We start from the raw sequence: 14,245 nt of genomic DNA, 5'->3' as shown, positions 1-14,245 counted from the left end.
ACAACCATCTGATCTCCGGCAAACCTAACAGAAACAAGCAATGGGAAATGATTCCCTATTTAATAAATGGTGTTTGGAAAACTGACTAGCCATATGCAGAAAACTGAAATTGGAATCCTTCCTTACACCTAATAGAAAATATAACTCAGGATGTATTAAAGACTTAAATGTAAGATCTAAAACCATAAAAACCCTAGAAGAAACCTAGGCAATACCATTCAGGATATAGGCATGGGCAAAGCCTTTATGACTAAAACACCAAAAGCAACGGCAAGAAAAGCCAAAATTGACAAATGGGATCTAATTAAACTAAAGAACTTCTGCACAGCAAAAGAAACTATCATCAGAGTGAACAGGAAACCTACAGAATGGGAGAAAAATATTGCAACCTATCCATCTGACAAAGGGCTAATATCCAGAATCTACAAAGCACTTAAACAAATTTACAAGAAAAAAACAAACCTATCAAAAAGTGGGTAAAGGATATGAACAGACGCTTCTCAAAAGAAGAGATTTCACTTTGGGAGGCTGAGGTGGGTGGATCACAAGGTCAGGAGATCAAGACTATCCTGGCTAACATGGTGAAACCCTGTCTCTACTAAAAATACAAAAAATTAGCCAGGCATGGTGGCATGCACCTGTACTCAGGAGGTCCCAGCTACTCAGGAGGCTGAGGCAGGAGAATCACTTGAACCCAGGAGGCAAAGGCTGCAGTGAGCCAAGACCACGCCACTGCACTCCAGCCTGGGTGACAGAGTGAGACTTTGTCTCAAAAAAAAAAAAAAAAGAGAAGGAGAAATTTATGCAGCCAACAAACATGAAAAAGAAAGCTCATCACTGGTCATTAAAGAAACACAAATCAAAACCACAATGGGATACCATCTCACACCAGTTAGAATGGTGATCATTAAAAAGTCAGGAAACAACAGATGCTGGAGAGGATGTGGAGAAATAGGAACGCTTTTACACTGTTGGTGGGAATGTAAATTAATTCAACCATTGTGGAAGATAGTATGGCAATTCCTCAAGGATCTAGAACCAGAAATACCATTTGACCCAGTAATCCCATTACTGGGTATATACCCAAAGGATTATAAATCATTCTACTATAAAGACACATGCATACGTATGTTTACTGCAGTGTTGTTCACAATAGCAAAGACTTGGAACCAACCCAAATGCCTATCAATGACAGACTGGATAAAGAAAATGTGGCACATATACACCATGGAATACTATACAGCCATAACAAAGAATGAGTTCCTGTCCTTTGCAGGGACATGGATGAAGCTGGAAACCATCATCCTCAGCAAATGAATGTGGGAACAGAAAACCAAACACCACATGTTCTCACTCATAAGTGGGAGTTGAACAATGAGAACACGTGGACACAGGGAGAGGAACTTCATACACTGGGGCCTGTTGGAGGGTGGAGGGCTAGTGGAGGGATAGCATTAGGAGAAATACCTAATGTAGATGACAGGTTGAAGGGTGCAGCAAACCACCATAGCATGTGTATACCTATGTAACAAACCTGCACATTCTGCACATGTATCCCAGAACTTAAAGTATAATAATAATAGTCTATTTGCTTACAAACTGAACATAAAGGAACACTTTTTAAAAGAAATCGATTTACTAATATTGTCTTCAATAAATCCAGACACTTCGCCACTTACATTCATCAGAAATGACAAATGATAATGTAGCTTTTAACATAAGTCTCTTCATGTAAGTATAAAAGGAAATCTCTTGCTTTGGACTAATCTTTCCTTATCTGGGGAATTTTTTGGAAAGAAACAAAAAGCTTATGTTTCTTTTTCAGCATATGCATAAACAGAACAAAATAAAAACAGCAAGCTTTAATATCTTTCTCATTTTAATCTTGCTAAAAAATATTTAATCATTTGTATAAAAATATTAAAAGCAAAAAAAGAGTATTGTGGTACAACTCAATCAATTTAATAAAAATCAGTGGATGAGTGAATTTCATGTACATAAATTATACCTTGATAAAGTTGTTTTTAAAAGTTCTAAATCAAAGGTGAACCAAACCAGTATTTCATTCAAAGAAGTCCATTGGGGAAAGAAAAAATATATATATATATCACCCATCAATTCCTAATCAATGTTACTAATTACCTATTTGATCTCCACATGATCATTATTACCATATATTTATGGATCACTGTTCAGTTTGCAAAATTCACATGACAACTCTGTGAGGTGAACACCTGAGCTATTATTACTCTGATATAGCAAGTTTTTAAAAACTGGCAACTGACTTGCCTAAGAGTCACAGGACTATTAAGTATCCATCCAAAAGCAAGCCCAGTTCTGTTGAACCTAATTCTTCTCAATCAGCACTGTTCTTCCCTCTAAATCATTTTAAAACAAATTTCCTACCTACCATTGCATTCAGGAAAACTTTGCTCGTTGGCGAGAGTACTTATAAAGTCATCTAACTCCACCATTCCATTCTCTGTTTTTAAAAAAAGAGTTTAGATTATACATTCTGGTGTATTTTTGCATACAGGTAAATTTACATTTTAACACAACTATTTTTAAAATTTACTTGATCCTTCATTTCATCATCCTATTTCTCCTTCATGTCATGTCTCTTATAATTCTTTCTAGATTAGGTCAGTTCATTTGGACAATTATTGGGAGCATATTAGTGCCAAGAACCATGCTAGGCACCAAGAATACAAAAATAAGAAAGACACAGTCCCTGATTTTTCAATACCTATTACATGCAAAGGACTGAGTTAGATACCAATTTCTTAACAGATCTAGGAAAAAAGAAACATATCCATACAGACAGACCACGAGAGAGTTAAGGAGTCTATTTCATACCATCTTGAAAACCCACTCAATATGCTATCCATTAAGACACCTTAACAATACTAACCAGCCCTGACAAAACCAAGTATCCCCATCTCTATCTCCCTAGTATCCATGTGGTCCAAAGTTTTACCTATGTTTAGATATAAACCCTCACAGTGATCATGTCAATCCTGATAAGCAGCAAAAAGGACTCAATAGTTTTAGTGCCACCCACTCTTTATATAATTTTTAAGTGAATCTTCTTTCTGATTTACCTTACCTAAGAAATTGTGCCCCGATTCTGAGGATTCACTTTTCATGTTATTCTCAAATCAGTCTTTCCCCAAAATGTCACCTCCTTCCTCTCCTCAATTGAACTTCGGTTGTGGAAAAGTCTTAGTCACTGATAAAAATAACTTCTCTAGTAAAAAAACCCTTCCTAGAAGCTTAAACTCTGCTTTTAACTTAGGCTGGCAACTGGGATACACCACTCAACATCTAAATGTTAACTGCTAAGCATACCTGGCTCTAAATCCCCCCATATTTTGTAATCTCCAATTATTAATCTTTGGATCCTTGGGTTATTTGCGTAGAGATTTCCATACCCCTTAGATATTTCGATCTTACTGTCTGAACCTCGTTACAACTGGATCAGTCTCCCCAGTACCACCCTACTATTAATAGGCACAGCTAGGGTATAGTGATGAAGAGCTTTACGGAAATGATCCGGAAATATGAAAGGCCTACATGCTCCAAACCAATCCATTTGGTCAGAAATTACAGGATTTTTTTTTTTTTTTTACTATTTTCCATTTTTATATCTGAATTTTCTTTAGAATGACCCATTCCTAATTTCTAATTGAGAGGAATTCCTCCAATATTTAATACTATCCCATAAAAATACCTAACTTTCTCAGAAACTTCAGTGTTATCAGTCTCTCACCATTTCTACTAGTGTCTGTCACAATCTTCTGGAATTCTTTATCTAATAAAGTAATTCCTACTGAAGGCAAAATAGACTGAAGTCCTTCTGCTGAAATGTAATTTTCTTGAAGTTTACTGATAGCTTCACAGAAGTTTTCTAAATATACAAAATGTAGAGAATTAGGCAACAGAATTCATGTGTCAAAAGCAATAATTAATACCCAAAATCTGTAGAAATTAGTTTTATCTATTTTATATTACCTTATAGATTTTATAGGACTGCTTTTCTTTCCATATATCTGTTGTATAACATTATATTTAATCTTTCTCTTATAGCTCAAACACAGAACTGTCTTAACATTCTATAAACCTATATAATCTACTTGTTTGGGGGAACAGCCTGTTCCAGTGTCCCAGCCAATGCTGCTGGCTTCTGATTAAAATAAAATTAATGGGGCCAGGTATGGTGGCTCCTGCCTGTAATCACAGCACTTCGGGAGGCCAAGGCAGGTGGGTCACTCGAGGTCAAGAGTTCGAGACCCGCCTGGCCAACATGGTGAAACCCTGTCTCTACTAAAAATACAACAATTAGCTGGGCGTGATAGCGCATGTGTGTACCCCCAGCTACTCAAGAGGCTGAGGCAGGAGGATCACCTGAACCCAGGAGGCAGAGGTTGCAGTGCACTGAGATCGCACTCCAGCCTGAGTGTGTGTGTGTGTGTTTATATGTGTGTGTGTAAAATTAATGAGTCCAAGAAATAAAAACACCAAAATGTTTTGTTTAAATTGAAGAATTCCAAGCAAAACTGTAGAGTTCTTCACCCTCCCATTAATTTACTCTACCATGTTTTCAGTTCATAACCTTCAAAAAATAAAGTCTTAGAAGCAAATACACGTAGACGTCATGTGCTTCTTACTATGATGCACTGAGATGGTTGCAATATCACTTCTGAGGTAATCTGACCAAAAATGCATAATCTGAATTTATTCATGAAGGAATAAAAGAAAAATCCAAAATGAAAGGTATTATACAAGACAACTAGTCAGTACTCTTCAAAAGTATCAAGGTCATGAAAGATTGAAGAAGCATCCCAGATTGAAGGAGACTAAGGAAAAGTGACAACTAAATGTAGTGGGTAATTCTGGATTAGATTCTGGAATTGAAAAAGAACATTTATGGAAAAATGACAAAATTTGAATAAGGTCTGTAGATCAGTAAGCAGTATTGCATCAGTGTTAATTTCCTGGTTTAGATCATGTCCTGATGGAAATGTTTGTACTACTTTTGTGACTCTTAAGAAAGTAAAATTATTTAAAAGTGAAAAGTTAGAATTTTTAATGTAAATCATACAGGCAGTCATATTCCATAAAATTCCAATTACCATCAATTTGTTTTGGGAAGTTATGCCAGATAAACTATCTCATACTTCTCTATATTCAGAACATTAAATATGGCAGTGGTAGGTGACATCATTTTATTTTAGTGACACGAGAAAGGTAGATACCACTTTCTTCTGACAGCCTCTTCTACCCATGTCTGTCTGCTGTTTCATTATTCCTTTAACCCAAGGTTTTAATTCTTATTGAAATAAAAATAACTCTCAGAAATACAAATGTGGCACAAAGTAGCAGCAGTGCCTTGGTAAAGGAATCAGAAACAGGATGATCATCACTGTGCCTCCTTAATAGATCACATCCCTTTTTTCCATTGAGTTATTTGAATTTGCACTAAGGTATGAATCACAAATTTTTCACTAAACAATCATTTTATCTATTACATTAAATACTAAATGTGATATGAAAGTCAGTGAGTTTTTAAAAGAGAATAAATAAATATGACTTAAGCAACTTCAGCAGAGGACTACAAGAAATCTTTAATTGGGTTCCATACACACTGCTTCTGTGATGAAATACAGAGAGAGAAAATATATTGATTGGGAAACCATTGCTTATCTTTGAGAAAAATCATAAAGACTTGGAGACCTAGATATATAGTATTATTTTTTCCTGATATTCTCCTTCCATAAGAGATAATACCTGAAGTACTATATTATATATTTAAATTACAGCACTCTAAGCAAAAATTTCACATAGATTTCCTACTTGGTTAAATATTTAATAAATTACAAAATAAACATTTCCAAAAGAAGCCAGGCCTTCTACTTTCTAGGGAATATTAATGACTCCAATTAATCACTGAATAAGTTTCTCAGGAAAAGTTAAACTCCTCCCTAAAGAGGACATCTGAAACGGAATTATCATCAAAATCACAATATTATATCCATTGGTCTATGTGTCAGAAGTGGCAGGCCAGACTTGGCGGCTCATGCCTGTAATCGCAGATCCTTGGGAGGCCAAGACGGGAGCACTACTTGGGGCCAGGAGTTCACGACCAGCCTTGGGAGCATAGTGGGACCCCAACTCCATGAAAAAAAAAAAGCTAGCTGGGTGTGGTGGCATGAGCCTATGCTCCCAGCTACACGGGAGGCTGAGGAGGTGGGAGGATCACTTGAACACAAAAGGTCGAGGCTGCAGTGAGCTAGGATCATGCCACTATACTCCAGCCTGGGTGACAGAGTGAGATTCTGACTCAAAAAATAAATAACAAACAAACATATAATTCAGTGGCATTAATCACATTTACAAAGGTATACCACCATCACTACTGTACGTTTCCAGAATTTTTGTGTAGGCATGGTGGTTCACGCCTGTGAATCCCAGTACTTTGGGAGGCCAATGCAGGAGGATTGCTTGAGGCCAGGGGTTTGAGACCAACCTGGGCAACCCTGTGTCTATAAATAATTTTAAAATTAAAAAAAAAAAGAAGTGGTGGTTACCCAGGGTGTTAACAATTGAAATGCTTACAACTATCTAATAATTGACTCATTCTGTTCATTTCTGTGATGACTGAAGAACTCAAGAAGCTAGATTAATATTTACCCAGAGTATTAATTGCAGTTTTTTCCGTAGACGAAACCTGCTTTAGGAGGCTGGAACGCTTTCTTACAGTTGGCTTCTGAAGTTTTGGGATACTAGAAATATCACTTTTATCCAGCGACTTACTGAGGCTTGTACTACTCTTCAAGCTTTGTGGTTTAGACTTTGAGTCATGAATTTCACCCTTCTCTGAATGTTTTTTAAAGTTTATGCCATTCTTTGAATATGGTTCTTGGACTCCTACATTACTGCTGCTGACCCCATCCAGAAATTTTCTTATTTGCCAAGTATTTTTTGATCTTTTAGATTCAAGGTCATCGTTCTCCATAATTTTGCTATAATATTGGTTGCTTTTGTTATTTAACTTTTTGGATATTGAAGGTTCAGGGAGTTTGGAAGATAAACTGTTTTTCTTCTTATATTTTAGATAGCATCCTGCTATACTTGATAACTTTCTGTCTGAAGTAATTTCATCCAAAGGTGATTCTTCTGTAATTGCTAAATAAGAGAAATATACAATTATTTCATTTACCTGTATAATCTGCAACACATTTCAAAACTAACAACTAAGTCCTCATGAAAACTATTCAAGAAATTGTTAGTTGCTTAAACATATAAAACAAACCAAAAAAATTAAAGAACTGACAGTCAAAAGATTGGACCATTAACTAGGTCAAATATAATGTGCTGCTTTAATATATTTACATATTCCCATCCAACGCTATTTAAAGTTACACTGAAACTAAAACGATAGCCTAATGAAGCATATGGTTCTCATTCCCCACTCTTTCCCAATTGACAAAGGTAATAGACTAATAAGCTAATACAGACAGATATTCCTTACTTATAAAAGTACAGAACTATGAGGAAAGGGGAGATTTGATTTGTAAAATTAGAACTTAAGTAATTACTCTCCTAAATATTCTTGGTATTTGTGGAGGAAAAAATAACTTCATATATAAAACAACAGCTTTAGAAAAATATTAACACAATGCCCCAAACTGGGACTTCATTTACAAAATTTATCTGATGTTTCAGAATCTTATCTTACATTTGAATAACACATTTTAAAGCATTTCAAATGTTATAATATTTGATCCTCAAAACAACTCTATGAGACTGTCAAGCAGCAGCAGTATAATCTCAACTATGAATAAATTTTGCCTAGAGGAAATAAAAAAGTTTCTTATTTTAGACTCTATGAGAATGAACAATTGAAAATAAATAAATGAAAATATTCGAATATTAAAGTCTGAAAATACTTAAAGATGGTGCTATATATGTATCTCTAAGTACACTATCTAACAGATAAATAGGTTAGTGAGCAGGTAAAAATATAATCTTTGACACTTCTGATTTAGGCTTTTGGACCACACCAAACAGCCTGCCCAGAATCTCTGATTCTGACTGATTAAGGGCTTTCCCAGTCCTTCAAATGCAGAGACATCAACATAAGGCAACAAGAAACATGAAAAATCCAGGAGACATAATACTACCAAAAGAGCACAATAATCTCCTGATAGCTGACCCCAAAGAAATGAAGATATAGAAACTTCCTGACAGAATTCAAACTAATTGTCTAGAGAAAGTTCAGGGAATAAAATTAATGACATACAGAGAAAAAAGTTCAATGAAATCAGGAAAACAATAAATGACCAAAAATAGAATTTTACAGAGACATTGAAATTACACAAAAGAAAATAAATAAACAAAAATCAAGAGTTGAAAAGTGTAATGAAAGAAATGGAAAATACAATAGAGAACATCAGCAACATAACTGATCAAGTACAAGAAAGAATCTGTGAACCTGAAGACAAATTATTTGAAAATACATAGTCTGAGGAGAATAAAAGAAAAATAATGAAAAATAATGGGGAAAGCTTACAGGATTTATGGGACAGCATCCAAAGAGAAAATGGTCAAGGTATAAGAGTTTATGGAGGAGAAGAGAAAGACAAAAGAGTAGAAAACTTACATAAACAAGAACAGAAAACAATCCAAATTTGGGCAAATATGTAAATATCCAGGTACAGGAAGGCCAAATGCCTCCAATCAGATGAATTCAAACAAGACTACACCAAGACATATTATATTCAAACTGTCAAATATCAAGAACAAAAGGGAGATTCTGAAAATAGCAAGAGAAAAGTAAATAAGATATACATTCCAATAAGGAGAGCAAATTTCTCAGCAGACACCTTACGGGTTCATAGAGAATGGAAAATATATTCAGAGTACTGAAGGAAATATAACTGCCAACCAATAATACTGTACCTAGAAAAACTGTCCTTCAGAAATGATAAAGACTTTCCCAGACAAAAGCTGAAAGAGTTCATCCTCTAGATTTGTCTTACATGAAATGTCGAAAAGAGTTCTTCAAGCCAAAAGAAAAAGATGCTGTTTAGTAACACAAAAACATATAAATGTGTAAAACTCACTGGTAAAGGTAAGTACACCAAGTCAGAATACACTAATACTGTAATGGTGGTGTGCACTTCACTTACATAGTATGAAGGTTAAAAATAATAAAAGCTGGCTGGGCGCTGTGGCTCACTCCTGTATTCCAGCACTTTGGAAGGCTGAGACGGGCGGATCAGGAGGTCAACAGATCGAGACCATCCTGGCTAACACGGTGAAACCCCGTCTCTACTAAAAATACAAAAAATTAGCTCGGCATGGTGGTGGGCGCCTGTAGTCCCAGCTACTCCGCAGGCTGAGGCAGGAGAACGGCGTGAACCTGGGAGGCTGAGCGTGCAGTGAGCAGAGATCGCGCCACTGCACTCCAGCCTGGGCAACAGAGCGAGACTCCATCTCAAAAAACAATAATAATAATAATAATAATAATAATAATAATAATATCTACAATGATTTGTTAAGGGAGACAATATAAAAATCTGTAAATTGTGACATCAAAAATTATAAATGCAGAAGGAGAGACGAGGTAAAAGCATAGTTTGTTTATGCAAGCAAAGCTAACTTGCTATCAGCTTAAAATTGCCTGTCATAACTACGAGATATTTTGTAAGCTTCAGAGTAGCCACAAATCAAAAACCTACAGTAAATAAAAGATAAAAAGGAAAAAAATCAATAGAGAAAAATCAGTCATAAAAGAAGAGAAAAATAAGGAAACAAAGGATCTATTAAACAAGCAGAAAACAATTAACAAAATGGCAGTAGTAAAATCCTTCCATATCAATAATTACCTTGAATGTAAATGAATTAAAATCTCCAAAGAAAAGACATAAAGTGCCATGTGGAACTGTGAGTCAATTAATGTCTTTCCTTTATAAATTACCCAGTCTCAGGTATGTATTTATTAGCAGCATAAGAAAAGACTAATACAGCAACCAAAACAGTATATATAAAAATAGACATAGAAGCCGGGCACACCTTGTTGATTCTGGGTAGCCGAGCGCGTGGCGCGAGCGTCAAGCGAGACAGCGCCCGGCGCGCCTTCTCCTCGGCATCGGCCACCGCCACCTACCAGAACCTCCTCGTGCCCTCGCGTGCCAGGCCCGTGGCGGCCGGGATCCGCGGTTCACAGCATGTCCACCTCGGCCCCTGCTGCGGAGGGCGAGGGAACCCCCGCCCAGTCCGCATGCGAGAAAGAACCCAAAATGTCTGGTACCAGAGAGGAGAGCGAGGAGGAAGAGGACGAGGACAACGATGAGGAGGAGGAGGAAAAAGAAAAGAGTCTCATCGTGGAAGGCAAGAGGGAAAAGAAGAAAGTAGCGAGGTTGACAATGCAAGTTTCTACCTTACAGAGAGAGCCATTTACAATTGCACAAGGAAAGGGGCAGAAACTTTGTGAAACTGAGAGGATAAATTTTTTTCTAAGTAAGAAGAAAACCAATGAACTTAGAAATCTACACAAACTGCTTTATAACAGGCCAGGCACTAAGAATGTGGGTCAGTTCAGTGGCTTTCCGTTTGAAAAAGGAAGTGTCCAATACAAAAAGAAGTAACAAATGTTGAAAAAATTTAGAAATGCCATGTTAAAGAGCATCTGTGAGGTTCTTGATTTGGAGAGATCAGGTGTAAACAGTGAACTAGTGAAGAGGATCTTGAATTTCTTAATGCATCCAAAGCCTTCTGGCAAACCATTGCCAAAATCTAAAAAAACTTCTAGCAAAGGCAGTAAAAAGGAACGGAACAGTTCTGGAATGGCAAGAAAGGCTAAGCGAACCAAACATCCTGAAATTCTGTCAGATGTATCTAGTAGTGATGAAGATGAAAAGAAAAACAAGGAAGAGTCTTCAGATGATGAAGATAAAGAAAGTGAAGAGGAGCCACCAAAAAAAGACAGCCAAAAGAGGAAAACCTAAACAGAAAGCTACTTCTAAAAGTAAAAAATCTGTGAAAAGTGCCAATGTTAAGAAAGCAGATGGCAGCACCACCAAGAAGAATCAAAACAGTTCCAAAAAAGAAAGTGAGTCTGAGGACAGTTCAGATGATGAACCTTTAATTAAAAAGTTGAAGAAACCCCCTACAGATGAAGAATTAAAGGAAACAATAAATTACTGGCCAGTGCTAACTTGGAAGAAGTCACAATGAAACAGATTTGCAAAAAGGTCTATGAAAATTATCCTACTTATGATTTAACTGAAAGAAAAGATTTCATAAAAACAGCTAATGTAAAAGAGCTAATTTCTTGAGATAGAGGACAGAGAAGATGACTCGTTCCCATAGATTCGAAGATCTGATTTATACCATTATACCAGCAAAGAGAATGTATTTCCTTTTCTAAATCCTTTTTAAGCAACGATAGAACTTACTGCTGACCTCATTATCTTGAGTGTTATGTGAATTTGAGTTTGCTATTTTAAATTGCATTTCTATGCCATTTTTAGTTAAAATCTTGCATGGCATTAATTAATCTTGCTTTTATAGTTGTATTTTGTACATTTTGGGTTTCTTTATATAAGGTCATAGATTCTTGAACTGTCGTGGTTTTTAGTGCACTTAATATTAGCTTGCTTAAGGCATACTTTTAATCAAGTAGAACAAAAACTATTATGACTGGGATTTATACACACAGAGATTGCAGTATTTAGTATATGAAATATTTTGAATACACATCTCTGTCAGTGTGAAAATTCAGTGGCAGTGTGTCCATCATATTAAAAATATACAAGCTACAGTTGTCCAGATGACTGAATTGGAACTTTTCTCCTGCATGTGTATATATGTCAGATTGTTAGCATGACAAAAGTGATAGGTGTTATTTTTGTATTTTTAAAAAACAATTTGTTGCATATAAAGTTTTTTATTTCTTTTGTGCAGACCACTTTTTAAACTCACATAGGTAGGTATCTTTACAGTTGTAGACTATGGAATGTCAGTGTTCAGCCAGACAGTATGATGGAGCAGGGAAAGTCAATTCAGTGATGAAACACTGAAGGAACAGTTATCCCGCTTTGCTCGAAAGTGTCATCAATTTGTAATTTTAGTATTAACTCTGTAAAAGTGTCTGTAGGTACGTTTTATATTAAGGACAGACCAAAAATCAACATATCAAAGCTTCAAAAACTTTGGGAAAGGGTAGGATTAAGTACAAGCACACTTGGCTTATAGTAAATGAACCAATTTTTATTAACTGCTTTTGCCCATATAAAATGCTGATATTTACCGGAAACCTAGCCACCTTCATGATTACGATTAAAGTACCAGATTATAATGCCAGAATATAATGTGCAAGTAATCGTGGATATCTCTGACAGAGTGTGTCTCAAAAATAATATACTTTTACATTAAAGAAATTTAATGTTTCTCTGGAGTTGGGGCTCTGGCTTTTAAAGTTTGGCCAATCAGTGTTGATTCTAGATGATCAACATAATGGACCACTCCTGAATGAGACTAATTTTGTCTTTCAATTTACTGTCTTAAATCAGTTTATTAAATCTGAATTTTAAAACATGCTGCTTATGACAGAATGACACATCTGATGTACCAATTAAGTGTTGAAAAATATCTTTGCATCATAGAACAGAAATATATATGTTGAATGTTAACAGGTATTTTCACAGGTCTGACTTGTTTGATAGTTACTTAGACACTAGGGAAAGGTAAATAGAAGTGAACAAAATAAGCAACTAAATGAGACCTAATAATTGGCCTTTGATTTTAAATATTTAATTTGTTCTTATAAATCTTGTCAATAAAATTAATCTAAATTAAAAAAAAAAAAAAAAAAAAAAAAGCCGGGCACAGTGGTTCACACCTATAATCCCAGCACTTTGGGAGGCCGAGGCAGGTGGATCACCTGAGGTCAGAAGTTCAAGACCAGCCTGACCAATATGTTGAAACCCCGTCTCTACTAAAAATACAAAAATTAGCCAGGCATGGCCATGCATGCCTGTAATCCCAGCTACTCAAGAGACTGAAGCAGGAGAATCACTTGAACCCAGGAGGCAGAGGTTGCAGTGAGCTGAGATCGCACCACTGCTCTGCAGGCTAGGTGACACAGCATGACTCCATCTCAAAAAAAATGGACACAGAGACCAATGGAACAGAATAAAGGACCCAGAAATAAAGTCACATATTTACACCCAACTGATCAACTGTTGGTTTATGCCCAACACAGCAACAAAGCCAACAAAGCAGTCAAGAATGTACACTGAGGAAAGGATACCCTCTTCAATAAATGGTACTGGGAAAAGTGGATAACCATATGCAGAAGAATGAAACTAAACCCCTATCTCTCATCATATACAAAAAACAACTCAAGCTGGATTAAAAACTTAAACATAAGACCTGAAACTAAAAAACTGTTTGATGATAACATAGGGAGAAGTCTACAGGACATTGGTCTAGGCAAAGATTTTATGACTAAGATCTCAAAAGCACCAGCAACAAAAACAAAAATAGACGAATGAGACTATATTAAACCAAAAAGCTTCGCACAGCAAAAGAAATAACAGAATGAAGAGACAACCTCTTGAATGGGAGAAAATATTTGCAAACTATTCATCTGAGAAGGGATTAATATCCAGAATTTATAAGGAATTCAAACAACTCAACAGTAGGGGGGGGGAAAAAAAAAACTTTAAAAACTGGGCAAAGAGCCAGACGTGGTGGCTCACGCCTATAATCTCAGCACTTTGGGAGGCTGAGGCAGGTGGATCACCTGAGGTCAGGAGTTCAAGACCAGCCTGACCAACATGGTGAAACCCTCTCTCTACTAAAAATACAAAACTAGCTGGGCATGGTGGCATATGCCTGTAACCCCAGTTACTTCGGAGGCTGAGGCAGGAGAATCACTTGAGCCCAGGAGGCAAAGGTTGCAGTGAGCCAAGATCGCGCCACTGCACTCCAGCCTGGGCAACAAGTGCAAAACTCCATCTCAAAATAAATAAATAATTAATTAATTAATAACTGGGCAAAGAACGTGCATAGACATTTCTAAAAAGAAGACATGTAAATAGCATTTTGAGTATTATATTTTATCTCCCTGATTTAAGAGGGTAAATTATTCAGAGGTTTTCAAAATCCTTTATAAAATAAAACTTACAAATTAAGATTTAATGTAAAGACTTTAATTACAAACAAAACTTGTCAT

General features: G+C 36.1%; 1 protein-coding gene and 1 pseudogene across 12 annotated transcripts in view; one reads left to right on the top strand and one right to left on the bottom strand.

The window, feature by feature from the left end:
• The window catches only part of LOC103878903 (EF-hand calcium-binding domain-containing protein 3), a 514,301-nt gene that overhangs the window by 456,060 nt on the left and 43,996 nt on the right, over nucleotides 1–14,245 (bottom strand). For all 11 annotated transcript variants that reach the window (XR_004179475.1, XM_031657656.1, XM_031657654.1 and 8 more), the window contains 3 exons: nucleotides 6,691–7,185; nucleotides 3,770–3,907; nucleotides 2,411–2,482 (listed from right to left, as the gene is read on the bottom strand). Coding sequence is in view for 10 of the 11 variants with exons in the window: in XM_031657656.1 (XP_031513516.1) it covers nucleotides 2,411–2,482; nucleotides 3,770–3,907; nucleotides 6,691–7,185 (705 nt within the window). In the remaining variant the exon portion in view is untranslated. The remainder of the gene's footprint in view (nucleotides 1–2,410; nucleotides 2,483–3,769; nucleotides 3,908–6,690; nucleotides 7,186–14,245) is intronic.
• Nucleotides 10,057–12,855, top strand: LOC101012811 (annotated as a pseudogene). Its single transcript, XR_002518170.2, has one exon. The product of XR_002518170.2 is annotated as a protein DEK pseudogene (transcript).

The sequence above is a fragment of the Papio anubis genome, chromosome 17 (genome assembly GCF_008728515.1).
Source record: "Papio anubis isolate 15944 chromosome 17, Panubis1.0, whole genome shotgun sequence".
Lineage (NCBI taxonomy): Eukaryota > Metazoa > Chordata > Mammalia > Primates > Cercopithecidae > Papio > Papio anubis.
The sequence above is the reverse complement of the archived record's forward strand: the minus strand, read 5'-3'. Positions and strand labels throughout refer to the sequence as shown.